This window comes from Spodoptera frugiperda, chromosome 23 (genome assembly GCF_023101765.2).
Source record: "Spodoptera frugiperda isolate SF20-4 chromosome 23, AGI-APGP_CSIRO_Sfru_2.0, whole genome shotgun sequence".
NCBI classification, from domain to species: Eukaryota; Metazoa; Arthropoda; class Insecta; order Lepidoptera; family Noctuidae; genus Spodoptera; species Spodoptera frugiperda.
In genome coordinates this window covers 2,665,066-2,683,787 of record NC_064234.1, presented here as the reverse complement: position 1 = coordinate 2,683,787, position 18,722 = coordinate 2,665,066, and the positions used below count along the sequence as shown (strand labels likewise).

The following is an 18,722-nucleotide window of genomic DNA, read 5'->3' as shown; positions in this document are numbered from 1 at the left end:
GGGATCTTCAAATGATGCTTACCTGTGTATAACTCTGCCCGCAGTGTTTACAAGGCACTAGTCGTTTACTGCAGTGCTGTTGGATGTGCTGCTGTGTGTGTCTGCGCTGGACCTTGGCTCCGCACTTGTTTTCACAGTAAACTGGCTCATGACCACAGTTTCCTTGGTGCTCCTGGAAAATTAAGTTTACAGGTTGTTAGACATGTTAAAATATTATAATTTACGAAACAGAAAACTTTTTCATTACTGGCTTCGGAACTTGGTTTTGAGTGGTGCCAAAAAAGAGCTTTTTCAAAGTCAACCTTGAATCACCTTTATGAAATATTTTGCTATCCCTAAGAAGATAGTAGGTCGTGTATCCTTACCTCTAAGGCGCTCCCTGAGAATTCCTTGTGACAATGCTCGCAGTTGGCGCGGCGGCGGGGGCAGGTGTAGCGCAAGTGATCTTGCATCAACACGCGCGGGATCATCGCACCGCACTGTGCCGCGCAGAGCACCGCATCGTGCTTGCACGTGTTCAAATGCGCCTGCGCATAATAAAACACATTTTAAAATGGATGTTGAATCGGGTGTAGAGATAAAATAGGTCGCCTTTGATCGTTAAATCTATACTCGGGATTCGTACGAGAGCTAGCCATTAAACATTGTTTTTGTAGTACAAGGTGTTGGTATTTCGTTCATTTTTGTAATTGCGTTAGAAAAACTGAAACCGACTTTTTTGCTCACACACGACTTGTTTATTATTGTTACCGTTTGTAGTACTAATTGAACTGGTATTCATTATAAAACATACTGCCACAGTTTGTATGAATCTAGCGTGCTATTTTTTATTAATTTCAAGAATTAAATTAACTAGTAATTTATTTTTACTCACGCGAACATGTATTGTACAAATTATCGTTCACGCTAAATAAACATAGAGGCAATTAATTTTGAAAACCACGCACTTGTCATAAACTAAAGACTATTGTCGGCCAGATAAAATAAATGTGTCGTGACATGACAGACGCACTAGAAGTGATAGATCGATCGAACTATTTACCTACTTAACTTTATCTTAGCAAATATTTAGCTTTCCCACTCACCTTCAATTTGCGTAGCTCGTCCGACCATTGGCATCCTTCCTTGTGGTGAATACAGTACACCACCGATCCCATAATAGCCTTTTCAGACTCTGGATCTGGATATATCTGAAACAAAAAGAAAAATATTTAAAATCATATTCCAATTAAACACGCATATGCTCTTTTAAACATAAAGACCTTTTTTATCTTAGAAATAATGTATTTAAGCATTTTGCTGGATAGTTTCAACAGAAAACACGACGTCAAAAGCAACGGCTACCGTTGAGACTGATTGAGGCGCTTGCCACGCTCGCATAACGGATTAAATAGGACAACGCGATTAAAAATAAACCACATTTCAAAGAGAATATCAAACGGGCGCTGTATACACACCGTACTCTCGAATATGGAACACATCGTACGGAAATATGCAAAATGGCCGACTGTTTTTCGCGCGTAATTTATTCAAAGTAAAGGCGCGGGTGCGTTCACCGCAAACGACTGATACGTAATGAATGCGTTCCCGTTTGTACATTTTCGTTATCTTTATGGGTGCAACGAACAGATGGCTCGAGCCACGGACCACCGTTCCCTATGTTTGTACCGCGATAAGCGTGATTTTTCACTTCCCAAACCAGCTGGGTAATGGAATGAGCAAATATACGCCTCAGATGCCTTTGAACAGGTTACTTTCACATGTCGTAGCTAATTTTTCTATGAAACCGACTCGGCGAAGACTGAAAAACCAGTCTGTTGACTGACGCTGTTATAAAATAAGAAATACATTTTGAACGCTAAATGTTGTTAGTAAACAAAGGCAAGTTTGTATATATGCTCAGAAGATGTCGCTAGCCAACGCACGGATCTTTTAATACGCTACCTGAAGCGTAAAGCCAAGTTTCTGCGAAGTTTCAGAATACATTGGAAGCTCCCTGTTAATCTTAAACTATCGTCAGAACTAAACAGGCGATGGACAGCAATCGTTTCAAAACTGAGAGATCAAAGCCGTTTCATAGTACGCTGTGTTTCTATTTACAAACATTGATGCATGTGGTCATCGGCATGGCTGCTGCGTAACCGTACCACCTTAGCATATTCTATTCAAGTAGAACGAAGTACCTTATCCTATCTGTTACAGCCACTTAACTATGAGTTTTGTCCCAAAAGGATAAGGATGAGATTCCTGTATCATATCCCGAAGTCCTAGGTGCTCTCGAAGCTGGTGGTGTATAAATTTACAAATATAGAATGTTATTTGTGTCGTATTCTAAAAAGATGGACCGCGATGTGTTGAGCTCTCCCGCATCGCTCAATTATAGAACTCGTTGTATCGTAAACATAGTAGGAACGAAACGTAGCAGGTTGCTGAAGTGACGCGGTGGTTATGATGTTTTGGCGCGGAAACACCTCACAGAAAAAGGATAGATAGAAAATGAGGATGTTACGCTGCCATTTGTAAAATATCACCAGCCGAGGTGACATTAGACAGCTAGATAATATAATATGTAGGTTATAGCGTTACTTAAAACGTTTTCAACTTTTAGATAATATTTATGACACTTTAAATCTTGCTGTCAAAAAGCGTTTTGTTTTTGCTACAGACTACCCGCTACATAAGACATCTAACACTTGTATTTCCTTATTCAGCCTATTTTAACGATGTTAGTACAGTAATATTGGTGACCATTAGGAATGTGATTAATCAGTTATTTGACATAATGCATGCAAATGATTGCCGACAAAAAGGTTACGAAATCCAGAGAGATAACAAGAACCATATTGGGCAACAAGACCTTATCCTCCTACGTGCAATGTTTGTATTAAAACAATTTAATTCGTTTTATAATTAATGAAATTTACGCGTGACTCTCAAGGGTATCGACAATAAAATAAAAACATTTAAAGTGAGGTTACGAACATAAGATTTAACGAGCACGGTTTTAGTTTATAAAACCCAATAAACATAAATTCATAACACATCTACTACTTTTGGTGTAGGAAGACAGAAATAGGTTTTGAATCTTTTTTCAGTTGTTCAGGCGTGCATTATCTATTTCGAAGATTTACTATTTCCTTAAAACATTTATGAATCATCCTTTACCTGTCGCACTGAGTTCGCAGATGGCATGCAAATCAACATTGTTATTCTATTTGAAGCAACACAAAACGTGTACTTTTATGAATTACTTACTAATGTTGTCACGTCCCACGATTCTCACGAAGACACTCAACTTTAAGGAAGGTACGCAACAAGGTTCCATTTATCTTATAAGGCATAAAAACGTTATCTAATTACAAGGTAAAACGTCATACGCCCACTGTGTAGAGGGTTGCATCACATCTCCCACGCAGACAGACAGACTTGACTTTACCTTGAACATATCAGACTTAGATTTCTATCAGAAATTATCGTAGGTATTCAGATCCGTTTGATTTGATAGATTCTATTCAAATATCTGCAGGCATTTGCACATCAGCATTTATTGTTAAAACTTGATAGAGATCCTTTTTCTTTGGAATAGTCCGAATGTGTACCATTCGCGATATAACTTCAACAAAAATGGCCTAAAAGCTGCCGTTGAAACCACTAAAGTTATTTTAGTCAAAACAATTGTATGTGCATACGTCACAATTCACTTGACGACCGCGTCCGGCCACGACGCGGGCGACGAGTTGACGTCTCTAATTTGTTACGAGTACCATTCGGGTGATTGTTAACACCAACATTTCCCTCTGTTTTATTTCATATACCAAGGTTTATAAATGTGCTAACGAAAGGGTGGATAAATGTTCCCGAGTTTAATTTTAACCTAATTTAATAGAGGTTTGCTATACAGGTTTCTAATCCGCAAGAAAAGTAAAACATCGTTATATTTACGGCAGTCATGTTCGGTGCGATTGAAAATAGAACTTACCCTGAATTAGACGCATTCGACAATGACAAACACCTCAATCACCAAAATGTAAACTCTTCTGCATAAAATATACCTTTCCAAAAATATATTTGAATATTCAAAAAGAAAAGTCCCTAAACGAACGCACCCATCATCATTTAAAACGGAACGCACCATATAAATTATGGCGCGAACTTAGCTGTCAGTTTGTGTTCTAATTTAGAAAATGGCGGGTGAAGTGGTTCGGAAACCGTTATTTTTTTCTTACTTCAATGTTATTCTTGGTACACTTTCTTTGTACAAATTCTTTGACGTTTCTACACTTCTGTTTTCATCAAGTCGCACTGTTAGTTGACTGACATCTGACGGTGATGTGATACCAAAATTGGACACAAGTTTTAAAAGTTTCCCCTACGTTTATCACCTTTGAAATAAAGTTCAGTTTTGCCTGTCACTATCTACCTTGCTGATACGGTTTTGTATTCGTTAAGCTATCGACACGCGCTGACGTGGGAATGTAAACATTACACCCAAAATATATCCAGGGATTATTTTCAAGTGTATCCGTAGTAAACTGAACTTGTAGTAAGATTTTGAGAGTAAGGTTGAAGGGCTGACAAGTAAATCGCTTTAGTAGAAACCTTTATCTATCGTTTTGAAATGTTTATCTATTTACATTTTTGCTAGGCAACAATATTTAAAACTTTGTCTACTATATGAAAAACTACTTTAACTTCTACAGTTAACTTAACGCAATATTTCCCCAGTGTTGCGTGACTACCCACAGTTATTAACTTTCAGTAATCTAAGTTAAATTGCCAAGTTTCTTTGATTTATCAATAAAATTGGATGTAGTCATTACTTGTGCCTTAACCTTCGCGCGTCGACTCTTTTGAACCAACTACTAAGCAATAAATTCAGCAAAATTTTCCAATGATACTCATATAAAACCTTGTAAGTGTACATCATTAAGATCTGAATGAGTTAACCTATTTTCCAAGGTAAAATTCACAGCAGTTATTGACAATTTGGATACATAATAATACTGCAAAATATGTATGTACGCGTGTTCGTGTGTAATCAATCTGTATCATCTATAACCATTTTAAAAATTAACGGAAACATTGCGGCAATTTCTTTCATAAAACAAGCGTCCGTAACAACACAACTCAATATTCATAAGAGCATGGTATTACAAAATTTAAATAATAAGTCTCGATGGTTATCATCGGTGCGCGCGCGCAGCGGAAGCGAGTTCGACGCCCGGCAGCGGAACGTTACCGTGGAATATGTAATGATGTCTAATTAAACGTTATGTAATGGACAATGTGTGATTTTTGTCATTGTTTTGTCTCATTACTGAATTGAATTGCTATTTAATAACAATGGAAAATTCGAAGAAAATTACAACAATGCTTAGGAAGGAACAGAAGTTTTAAAAGACAACACAGTTGTTGAAGAATACTTATAAAACAAACTAAATTCAAAAACCAACAAACTCAACACAGGTTACAACAATGATGTAAACTAAGTAAGCAATGATAATTTTTCAAGTATGAAAATAATTAACAAGAATGCTTCATATTTCTTATCTACAAATCAATTGCGTGATCATACTCAAACGTCGGAAGAAGATGCAAGATCTAACGGACTCTATTAGAAACAATGCTATGTGATTTCCTACTTACGATTGTTATCTTAGAAAAATGCGTGCATTCACATGAACACGTACATACAATTGTACAGCTATTAAATGAGCAATGTTTATGGAAATTATTAAACTACCATCTTTCACTTATAGTATCTTTTATAGTATAAGCCGGTAAATGAGCAGATGAATCACCTGGTGGTAAGCAATCGCCGCCGCCCATGGGCACCCGAAACACCTGAGGTGTTACAAGAGCGTTTGGGGAGTTAGGAATTGGGTTTTGGGGGGGATCATGGATTGGGAAAATTGGGAAGGGGTGTAATTGGGCCTCCGGTAACCTCACTTACAATGCAAGCGTTGTTTCACGTCAGTTTTCTGTGAAGCCGTGGTATCACTTAAATCGTCCCTTGCAATATGGTTTTAGGTAGTAATTTCCACTCTCTTGATTATATCGATACTTATTGCTTTTGCACATAATATTATCTTTACACCTTCAGTATTTTGCTGCCAACCATCTATTCAAGTTAGTACGAAAGTTTGCTGCACATATCGTATTCATCATTTTCTATTGTGTTGTTCATTTCATTTCCTTTTTCGTCGATCGTTGTCTTATCGTTTGGAGAATCATTAATATGTTCATGTAACTATTTTTATTTCAAATGTCTTACTTGAACTTTCTTTTATATCCCATCATCATTCAGCTTCCCACATGAAGCCTACGTCTCCCAGCTCTGGCCGTTAGATGAAGTCTATCTCAATCGTATATCAGTTTTACTAGCTGTGTGGGAGTAATATTAAACTTCATTGATAAACAAACGGATTTCTTCAATGGACTGACATCACGTCGATCCATCATATAGCGCTAATGCATTGATTGTTATTGTTTACGCCGCGTCACTGTTACGAGATTCTATCGATGCGTTGATTAAAGAAATCTGTTATGTCAATACCGGTAATTATGGATCAGTTTGTTTTTTGTGATCACATTGTTAATATTTTTTAGAACAACAATATTACGATGGACTACGTCAGTCATCCTGACGTTACATACATTCGGTAACTGCGCTAAAACATCCGTGTCCATAGGACTGAGTAATCCTATCTCCCATTCACCGATCAGCTTCACTTGCACCTAACAACGTATTACAATCTAACACTTCTTGTAAGTAGTTGTTGTGTTCTTCAAAATAGACCACTTCGTTAGAAGGAACGCGATATCAATTAGGTTGTCTGTCATCGCCCGAACGTCTCGGGTTGCCGACTTCAATTCTAAAACGTGCCCCGCCATTTGGGATACATTAATTCATAGTTTGTTTTGTTTAGATGTTAAAATTAATTTGAAATAGGAGTTCTGTGAAACACGGAATTAGAATGTAAAAATGTAACGTCGACTTTTCTTTTAATTGAAAGAAAGAATAATATACGGAATTAGTTTCTTGTCATTCTTCGTTATAATAATAGCTGAATACACTATTTTGTGTGATGTTATTCGGAATATAGTCAAATGAGATTTAAAATGTAATATATCAATGTCAAGTAAGCACAAGGTGTCAGTAAAATAGTTTTGAAACCACATCCTAAAATGTAAACTGAAGATAAATTTTGGGCTATTTAGACAAATCGCATTTCCCGAATGCCTTCGGTCGCCACTGTCGTTCTGTCACGCCACAAAATTCCAGAAGAAACCGCAGGTATGCGCATACGCTTCTGAACAGTCATTTTGACACGTACTGCTTCGTGAGAGATCACCGTTAGGACTATACATATTGAGAGGAAATGTAGACATGACACATCGAGTAACGGAGCGTGTCTGATAAAGATTAAGACCTAGATAAGTGGGTTTTATCAGAAGATTCTAGGCTTCTAGGTGATTCGATATCGGTCGATGTTTCAGAAGAAACTGGGGTAACTCTAGCTTATCATATTTGAAACATCGATGACGGATTTTTGAACCTTTTACTTATTTTGATTGTAGTAACAGATACTTAAGTCATTATATACTCTTTTTGTTTTGAGATTGTGTTCTTCGCATCTTTCTCTGCACTACGCTATGGTTGACAGTTAGTGAATTTATGCGAAGAAATAAATAAAAAAACAAAGGAGATTTAACACCATATTTTATTCAAATAGATTATGATATCAAATAAAATTACACAAATCTTCACAAGAAATTCAACACAAAATAAAGTCAATCACGTGTTATCAGTAAAAGTACCATTCCACTAATAAATGCCAATAAATCAGTGTGGCAGACGCACCGGAAGTGGCAGAGGTCGCTAGTGTCAGCCGTCAGCGCGCGCGCATCAAACGATAGCTTTCGTAACAATCGTCAAGTGAACTCGATTGTTGTGTAATTATCAACTTTGTACTTTGTAGACAATGTGGGTCCTTACAAATGAAATATATTATAGACAGACAATCTATTAAATAACTTCGTTTCCAATAAATTATTTCCTATGTATGTTTTTAAACTGACATGGTCACTAACAATATCATTAGAACTTGAAACGGGATATTTACCATGTTTATTAATTTCTATGAGTTTCCGATATTTCGGCACTGTTGCAAGCGCCATTATCACACTTCATCCGTGAAATTATTTGCTTTTGTTTTATTTTGCATGGTTATTTGTGAGCCCTAATTTTTTCCAGTAATCCATTCATCCATGGCAAACCTTTAAGCGGCCACTGCTGACCAAAGGCCTTTTCTCGCACGGAGAAGGTTTGAGTATTAATCACACAGTAGATGTAACCGGGAAAAAGACACTTTGGATACTTTGCCCATACGTTTCGAACCTGCATCCTCATGCATGTCTTAAGCCTTCGGGCCTCTAAGACATAATTCCAGTAATAACTCAACCGAATTCATATTTCTTCATTGAAAAGATTACTCTACCCACCATCACTCCAAAGTTTTTAATTACTGGGTCCGATATTGCGTTACCAGAATAATTGAGCCATTCGTTACATGATACATCTATTGTTACGTCGAAACTATTATTCAGATCGCGATCTACTGCAATCCATTTAACATCCGACCCGGTAAAACAATCACGCCACATAAGTCTGCCCTAACAAGTGCAACTTCAATTGAAGTCACTAACCGTTTAGTTCAATTGGATAATGGGTCGGGTAAAAGGGTAATGTGTTCGCAAGCGCAGATTGATCGATTGCCGGAAACCACCATTTTGGATTTGCCACGACAATGCGATTGCGATTTGCGATTTCAATCCTATTGTTGGCTAGTAAAGGCCGTTGATCTTATGTGTGCCTATTTGTAGAACTGAACGTAACCTTGCCAATAGTTAGTTAAAAGAAGTAAACAAATCTGTAGGTATAGAAAAAACAACTAATAAAACTACGTTTAGAAAGCCCGACTTTAACACACTTGTTTAAATGGGAGTTATAGTGCTAACCTCCATTTTTTAAGTCGGGTAATGTAACTTAAACCTTCTCCTAAGTCCGAAAAATACTATGTTGAAAACCGCATCAAAATCAGTTCAGTCAAACGCGAGATAATTAAGCAATCAGCGCCATCTATGGATGTTCGCAACACCAGAGGAATCACAATTAACTACATTGCCGACCTTGAACAAATTAATGAATGAAAGTGATCAATATAAATTCTAGACAAAAGACCCAATGATAGGCAAGCAACGTATGTAGAACACGATAAAAATGTCTGCAGATACCAACCGATCATTTGAATGACGAGAATCCGCCTTGACCTAATTGGGGCCGCGGCAGGATTAGCGGGGACTAGATAAACAACGTTGATAGAGGTGATAAAAATCCAGCTGTAGGTACACAAAGAAATATTGTTGTTGATATCGTAAAAGGCAATTTTTGGGAGGGATTGGGTGACCAAAAATGTTGTCTAAAATGTACAAGTAATTAAGAATAAAGGTATGATCATGAACATGGTTTTTATAGCAAACGTTGTGTATAAAAACTTAAGTGTTGTCGTCTTACGGCGCGTTCCAAAACTACCGATCGGTTAACGAGCCGTAGAATTTTGACACATTTTGTATGGAGCTTATGTCTAAATTCTACGGCTCGTAAGCTTTACCGATCGGTAGTTTATTGGAATGCGCCGTTACTATATATCAGTAAAACGTGCCATATCTTAAACTAAAAGAATCTGATACTCACATATTTCTTCTTCATCTTATTTTATCGACTTCAAAATAATTAGCATTACGTTAAAACGTGTCAAAGTTACATTTTACTATTGTCTTATTCCCAAAAGAGGTTGTTTATTGGAACTATCTCTTCTATACTACAAGTTTTAGTAAACTGTTAAGACATGTTATATCCTTAAAACATGCTTTAATTACCAAACTATAAGTAGGCACACGTAAATACACATAAAACTCATTCTTACACTCTCTCCCTTACCTCTCTTTCTAATCCTTTATGTTAGAAAGTGAGGAGAATACAAAGATGGCGGCGGTGACGCACTGCAGTATACCAATCTAGTAATAGAATGCGTTAAAAGACTTAATGCTTCAGTTACGGTACGGATAACTCATTTGAAATAGTTAACGGGTATTTTTATGTAACTGTAAGAAATAAATTATAAGCAAGGCATAAGGTGTGAATGATCCATGTTCTTAATTCATTAAGACTAAAGAGTATTTGGTAATAAAAAATGACAAATGGCTATTCTTGTTATGGAACTAATCCGTTCGTGTAATGAAATGCCGGCTTAGTATAAATATTTTACCTCAAAACCGTAGCAAATATTTGGGCACTGATTGATTTGTATATGGTATATTTGGTGGGTGGAATCTATTGAATATCTCTTTGCAATTTAAGCGTTAAAAATCTAAAATCATATCTCAGTAGATACCAGACTTTGCAATTTGTTTAGTTTTGCTGGTCAATATTGATTTCGTCAACAAAAATGTAGTATACTCAATAACGAAAGCTCCAGTTTTATACGGCCACATTTTTCATACTTTACGAGGTGCGCAGGCGCATAACTCAGGCACTTTCGAGTTATCAATGAACCATTTAGTAGTAAAGTGAATAATGGCATGACTCAGATAGAATGGCAGATATTTGCCATTCTAGTGCCATGATGCGGGTTACTAGGTCTCGCAATTTTATGGCATATGGCCATTGCTGGGATCTCATGCGTGGCATGGGAAAAATACGTTTATGATGTATGCGTACACGCATTTCATATAAGCTTAGCATGCTTGACGACGCTTTTTATTCGTCATTCACATTACAACTATGGACATTTATTCGTTACCAAGAATCCTGTTTACTGTTCAATTCACTTGTTCCTCGGTCCCCAGTAAACACAAATGTTAATGAATCATATTTCATTGTGAATTCTTCGACAAGGTTGTTTGAGTCACTTATAATACAAATAGATGAGACTCGTCTACAAGATAGGCAGGTCTGGATATCTGAATGACTATTCAATTCAATGGTTTTGCATCTTAATTAGTGTTCATGAATAATAATATTTTGTCTAAATATAACTTAAACTTATGCTCTAATTAATTATTACACAATCATCAATATTTTTATCGGTAAATAAACAGTATATTGACCGGATATCGCAGCCTCCAATAAAGCGGAAGTGATATAGCTTTATCGTGTACCGTGGGATGCGCCGGCGCAGGTCGCAAAAGATTATCATGTCGGCGCCTCTTCTTTATTGACTTATGGGGAAGTTATCGGTTTTATTAAAACGTTTGCTTTAGCAATAAATGTTGGAAAGTTTATACCAGTTTTAATGTATTTACGAATCATTAAAGTTACGGCCGTTCTAATTCCATGGACCTAAAGATATTAAAATAACATTTATTTTATTCAAGTTGTATCTTTATCTTGCATACATACACACATAACCTCACGCCTGTCTCCCATGGGGATAGGCAGAGACAATGGAACGCCAATTGCCACGGTTCTTACACACTTCTTTCGCTTCATCAACAGTCAGAAGTGTGTCTTTATCTTGCATTCGCCTCCATTTATTATTCTCTGTTTTCAGTCTTGCAGATCAATTTTAGACCCTTGTACCTTCTTTAAAGGCATCTTTTCTATTGCAAAAACGCCTATGAGTATCTATCATTTAAGCTGTTCTGGCCTAGTTACGTACTACTTACAAATATGTATCGAATAGGCATTACATAGGCTCATAGTTCGGAATTCTGCTAAGTAGTCAAGGCAATAAATCCATGTATAAGCATTTTGTAAACAGATTAGAAGCATGTACGCCTTGTTGGCATACATAATCTTACTATGTACTAATAGGCTTTTGTGTTTTGCAATTTTTGATGTGAATATCTTTTACTTACTTGTTATTAGTTTTAGGAGGGGTCCAAATGGCTTCAAGAGTAATTTCCATAGTTCGAATAGGCATTACATAGGCTCATAGTTCGGAATTCTGCTAAGTAGTCGGTACCAATCCTTATAACTAGAGTATGTAACTACAATATGGAAGCAAAATAAGTATTGAAGGACCATGTCACATTAATACTGTATTTATACTATAATAAAACAAGGTGAATAGAATTTGAGGACTGAATAGATATTAGAAGAGGGGTGAATAAAAGTTGAGGAAATATTCTAACATATATTCACTCCATTTCTGGATTTATTCACTCAGTTTTTCGGTATATTAGTAGCAAGAAAGCTTACGTAGTGCCTAATGGTAAACAGTCCCCTCCATCTAAGTTAGGTAACCACACCTGCATCAGCAAAGGCATTCAGATTCTGACTATCCACATGAGACAAAGACATCAACAAAAGCTGTCAGACACCTCTTGATATGGTCAAATAAATACCAACTTAAGTAGTAGTCCGTAATATAAGAGAAATACCCATATTTTCCCTGTTATCTGTCACAAGGAATGTATTACATAATGTTATTGTTGACCTACTCGTTTACGGCCGTCGATTAGATAAAGAACTCTCTAAGAGCGCCTTAATACAGGTTACAACCGCTTTTTCTTAGAAATAGAAGAATAATAAAGATTTTCGTTAAATAGTAGACATTTTTGTCCAATTACGAATGATCTAGGAAGATTTTAGATAAGTTAGGAAGGAAAAAGATTCAAAGTAATAGATGTGCTTCTGTGCAACTAGATGGCGTTGGTATTCATTTCTTTTATTAGTACTTTTATCTTGAGCAGGTTTCGGGTATAAAATTAAATATGCACCATTAGGTTTAGTGACTTTAAGTTTTAATGAATCAAACATTTGTTAATTACATGAATGAAACAAATATTGCTTTCTATTTCCATCAAAATATATTCACTTTACGTAAACACTGAGACCTAACCGAACCCTAGCGACATTCCTAAACAGATTTCTAGATTACCTAGAATCCATTTAGTTCGTTTGCGTAAACGCATTTCATCTCGTAATAACCTCAAACTTATCTGATCATCTATGGTAATGTCGTACTTAGCTTGTTTTTTTCTTCTGGCAACACTCGGGTAATTGTGGGACATTTCTGGTATTAAGTAATGTCACATAGCTGTATTTTTAGTCTGTGAGTGGGTGAGACTTTAACGTCTTAGGCATTCGGAATTTGAAAACTTTTAATGGCTATCAACTGACAGATTCGTAATTTAATGGATTTTCTGTATTAACCTTTTAAGTTGAAATTGATGGAAATACCTAGATATAATCTATTAGATACACTAAAATTCACGCCGTTAATTATGACCAAAGAAGAACAGGACAGCTTTTACCAAAACCTACTAAATAAGAAGAAAATCCATTAGCACTCATTCACACGAACTTTGGTATCATAAGAAAGATGAATGGAATTAATAACTAATAAGGCAGTTTCAAGTTTTAGCCATTCTGGTAGAACGAGCCGTTATGAACATGTCTCGACATGTCTGAGACCCAGAGAAGGGGGGCAAGGACTTGGGGACCGTGGTTATATGGATGGTCTATTCAATGTAACATGTTTAGACAATGGGCTAACATAGTTGGTTCTTCCTAGGTTGCTTGCTTACGTGTTGAAGCTTTGTGTGTTTAGCATTTCTATTTGTCTTTTTGCTATTGATTTTTCGATAGTCGTATGCCAAATTTGGACTCTGATTCCAGGTTGTTTTAAAGTATTTCATGTCTTAATCTAAACATATTTTTTTTGCATTATTACAAAGTCTCTGTATAAAGATGGGATCAATAAATTAAACCCTCTCTGTATGAAAATAAAGCTCTTTTTAGATCATCAATAAAATATCTGTTGAAGCAATGCAGTACAGGGGGATCTTTAGTTATTACTTCATAAGAAAAGAACATTGTTTATATACCCCATAATATAAAAACTTTCAACAATGTTTCATGAGACAAACAGAAGTCTCTTTGTATGGTGCTAGTAAGGTTTTAATACCATCGTTCAAGTACATGCAAGTTGATACAAGTAAATATACGAGCGAATGTAATGTCTTCTCAGAAGGGCCAATCTTGTAATTGGACAGCCAAGCGGACACCTGTTTAGATCTTATGAAAGTAAAGTACACATGGCCAGTGGTGTTGGTGGCCAATGTCCAACATTGGTACAAAACATTTGCATTCATTGGCTACAATGTTGGTTTGACAAGAATATTCCACATGTTTTGCATTTATAAATAAAAATTAACATTTATTAATTTGTATTATTTTTGTCATGAAAATGTTAAAACGACTATCATAATAATATTACTGATTCTATATTTATGCGCACGCGCATAGCTGTCTCATTAAGTTAATTTTAAGTACAGAATTATCAAATTTCCATTTATTATACGTGTTAGGCTTGTTAGCGTAATTAATAGAAATGTACATTTAAAAAATCTTACCTCTAATAAATCGTAGAGAAACTCAACATAACTCATTATAATTTTTATAAACAAAAATACACAAAAAAATACGTTTAACAGACCACACTGCACAAAGTCTGTTGTCGGAGTGGCAACTGCAAAATATAATTTGTTTATGCTGGTGGTTACCACACCTATGCGCCTACGCGGTTTTTTTGAGACACCTGCCTATCTATATATGGACACTAATCAACAGATTTTATATTAACATTGCCGTTTTTATTTTTTTACTCTCGTCTGCCATCTGTGTCGTTGACACGAAGAAAAAAGTAGACATCAGACAACACATTTCATCTTAAGTGTTGGTTGTTTCACTTATGATTATTAATTACCCATCTACAAACAAATAAAACTTCGTAAATATAATTGTAGTGTTTGGTAAATATTGAGGGAAAATAACGTATAAATCGGCACAAGCAAGCGCGAATCATCGTCCAAACCGGTTTGAAAAGTAGGCTTGCAAAATACAGCTACGGTGTTAGTAATCATGCAGTACTGTGATTTCTCGGCGACAAAAAACTAAGTTGACTGTAGATTATAGCGTACAGGTGCAATAAAAAACTGACAGCGTCATGACAGCTCCTAAAGAAAAAGTAAGGCGGGAAATGTCCCAAATAGATTATACTTAAGTCCTCAATTTCAAGATGCACACAATGGTAGTTACATAATAATAAATCACGCTACTTACACACGTCAAAATGCGCTTACGCACCGAAACCGCAGCTAATATCACACTAATGATAGTGTACTACTGCCTCAGCAACCAACAATCAAACGAGATTCAAATGAAAGCAGTTTGACTCCTTCAGAGCCGAGCCTGAGGCGCGGATGCGTTGGAAAAATAAAAAAGCTACGGTCGCGTTCGCGTGCACCATCCGTGGGAACGTTGGAACAATAAAAAGTATTTAATCGGCTCGATTATCCGGAGTTGCCATTTGCTAAAAATTCGGACGATCTTAAACATGTACGGTATAATTTAATATTAATATTACACCGTCGTACTCAAGTTAAGCACAATGGAGTGGCGTCGTGGTGCGAATGCGACAGCTTTTTGTGGTGAAAAAACATGGCGGATGTAATTATAGCAATAGATGTAAATTCGGATTCATGGAACCAGTCTTGTCTTTTCGATACGGTCCTATTGCCAAGAAGAGGTAGCGATTTTTCACGGACAATACTGATGTTGAGTCCAAACAAAGATGTGTCGAAACTATGTGGCAAAAATTGTTAATATTTCTCTGAAGGTCGAGTTTTAGGTTACAACCAACTTTCAAGAAAAAAAAATGACAAGTAAATTGAGATGTATTATTAAAATTTACAGCGCAATCCTTTCGAGGTCAGCAGTAATAATATGCACAAGTTAAAAGGCCCCAACTGACACAAACAAGCGAATAAAAGACTAAGTTGTAAGCGAATCGAGAGCTAGATTGTCAATCTCAAAATAATCTTTCCACAAAGTTCAATAACACAGGTGATTTGCATTCGCCGAGACATTGGAACCGCTTCTCGTCCTGAGAATCGATAAAGACGATCGGTTTCGCGCCGAGAATTTCGGATTCAAGTCCGAACAACCATATAGGTCTAATAAATTAAGAGTCGCGCTGCGTGCGCGCATTACAAAACGATGACTAAACATTGGCCGTGCAATCTTGTACAACCTGATTTTTGCCATGACTAATATTCCGATATTTACTAAATTATCACTTTGGTTAAATTGGTTTATGTGTTTATTTTGGTCTACATTTCAACAATAGGTTCTCATTGAAACCTCTATACAAATATATTTATTCGAAAGACTTTGAGTATAATTTACTTCATTGTATATTCACTCTCCTAAATAGAGCTTTTTGTCCTCCCATTCCCAAAACTGACAGTTAAAGTATCATGTGTCGTTAATAACACATTCTTGTTAACTGAACCGTGAAATCATGTAGGAAAATTGCCTTTAAGAGCCCAATTATCATAACATTAACTAACTAAATTAGGACATAAACTCTTTAAAGATTCCATAGAATTTGTCGCGATCAATTCACTCTGCATTGTTAAATCCGTTCCGTAAAGTTACGGTTCAAATACTCTCCCACGAATAAAATACACACATAAGTCTGTCAACTTCTTCAAAAAGTCCATTCGAAACTAAACTCTGTGACTAGGAAGCAAAGTCTTATTGTAAGTTGCGAAAAAACTGGAAGGCCACCGGAAACCAAGTGCGGTTGGATTATTGGGATCGCGATCACAGTTTAAATATGGCCGAACATCCGGTCAATTGAGTGTCGATTTTAATAATTAGGAAGGCTCCGTTCTGGTTTCTCCGTCATCGGATCTTCAGATGGCGGAAGAACGTCTATGTTTAGTCTGCTATAAAATTACACATTTAAAACTCTAGCTTTTAAGTGTTACAGTACAAATTAAAACAACATTATTCAAACCACATAAACGTAATCCCTTTAAGGAAGCCACTACCATAAAAACTAATCATAATTTACTGCTATCATCAAAAATAAAATGTTGTATAAGTTCACTGAACATTCTCATTTAGTTAAAACACTGCGGTAAGTATTCCCAACATGCAACCGTACTAGGATTGTCCATCTGATAAGTTATGAGAATGGAAGCTTCCGTGATGTCAAAATAATTAAGATTACAGATAACGTTTTATAGACTAATTTGTTTTAATTAGTCAAAGGGAATGGAACGGACAGACGTAAGTAATTTGCTTAGAATTAATGGTTTAGAATTTAGATTGGTTTAGCTTGTAACTTCAAATGCTATTAAATAAATCCCACTATAATATTTGAACTGGTATAATAAATAATCTTATGCAGTTAAGTCGCATTTAACATAGAAGGCCCAAAAAAACTGAAATTACTACTCACATAACCACAAAAGTCAAATTTAAATAAGACCCCTTTATCATAAAAAAGGTTCTCTTCAAAAATTCAAATCCATCCATCAGATCTGTATAATTATTACAATCATATGGCAACCCATAATATAATTGATGCGTTCAATTTTGAAAAACGTTCCAAAATCGATGTTACCAGTAATCATATCTCTTTGATTTAATTGTTGTTAGGTTGGTAATGTTCGATTCTAATGGCCGTTACTTTTTGAATGATCGAATGATTAGTAGTTTCATGTTTAAGATTAATAAGGGTTTTTCTCATGAGTACATTCTGATTAGATTACAATAGCCAAGTCATTTCTATAAGATGTAACTTAGATCGCCCAATTAATTATCTTTATGTCTTCATAAAAGAAATGGGCGAGTTCATTATGAACTTTAATAAGCTTTCAAACGTCATTGTATAACAAAAACCAATAGAAATCTATTCAATTACCACTTATTATCGTTATTACGTCTTATCCCGTGAGGAAATTAGATAATTACCAAACTACTAGTTACATAAATTATATCACAGTCGTATTCTATCTAAAAAACACACGACAAAACGCATGGGTGTCGTGTACAATCATCATTATTAGGCCGACAACACCCAGCATTACTACTTTAACATCCAAACTAATCAACTAGGAACTAAAGAGGGGAGTTAACTAAATAAAACAGTCGATCCCCGCGGTATCAAAGGCTGATGGCTCAAACACTGTTTGGGGAAGCAAAACTACTCCCAATAGACATGTAGCAATAAACAGTAGGGCTCTAGACAGAAAACAGACGTCCTCACACGAAGGGCTCTTTGTTGAATACATTTATAAATAAACGTTTGAGTAGTGACCTCCTTTGTGTTAATATCGGAATGTTTATGAAAAAGTTTGTATTCGAAAAGCAAAGATTTGAATCTGGAATGTTTTTGTGGCCTTCGAATTAACGATTGTCGTGTGTCTGTCTATAAATAGGAACTGCCTCCGAATTTTGGATATTGGAAAAAAGCGCACCATATGTCAGTATCAGCTGATCGGCCTCCATTATACCCTGTTCCTCTTAGCACAGGTAAAAGTTTTTTGAGACAACTTTCAACAGCTGTTGGTGCGTGCACGCATTCGAAATCCCGAAATTTTAATACAATTCCGAAGTTGTTTTAATGTATCCGAACATCTGCGCCAGCAGGTGCTACCCCGGAATTTTTGAATTTCGAACACTCCTTGCTCCGAATTATTACTTTCTGTGCGATTATTGAAGGGGGCGGGTGCGTTTTATGATTTTAAAATATGTATTTCAAGGCAATGAATTCTGAATGGCTTAAGCTTTTACGTTAATTAAAAAGATATGACGTATAACATTATTTTTAAGCCTCATTAAAGCAATGTTTATTTGT

The 18,722-nt window shown here is 36.0% G+C and overlaps 1 protein-coding gene across 6 annotated transcripts in view; it reads right to left on the bottom strand.

Annotated features, from left to right (window-relative positions):
- The window catches only part of LOC118267022 (TNF receptor-associated factor 4), a 99,938-nt gene that overhangs the window by 4,176 nt on the left and 77,040 nt on the right, over nt 1-18,722 (bottom strand). For 3 of the 6 annotated variants that reach the window (XM_050702804.1, XM_035580757.2, XM_035580756.2), the window contains 3 exons: nt 1,086-1,190; nt 366-527; nt 23-172 (listed from right to left, as the gene is read on the bottom strand). In XM_050702804.1, the coding sequence (XP_050558761.1) occupies nt 23-172; nt 366-527; nt 1,086-1,190 (417 nt within the window). Of the gene's footprint in view, nt 1-22; nt 173-365; nt 528-1,085; nt 1,191-1,262; nt 1,403-1,457; nt 1,568-14,424; nt 14,509-18,722 lie in introns of those variants that run through there. The other 3 variants (XM_035580758.2, XM_035580760.2, XM_035580759.2) reach the window with 3 other exon arrangements.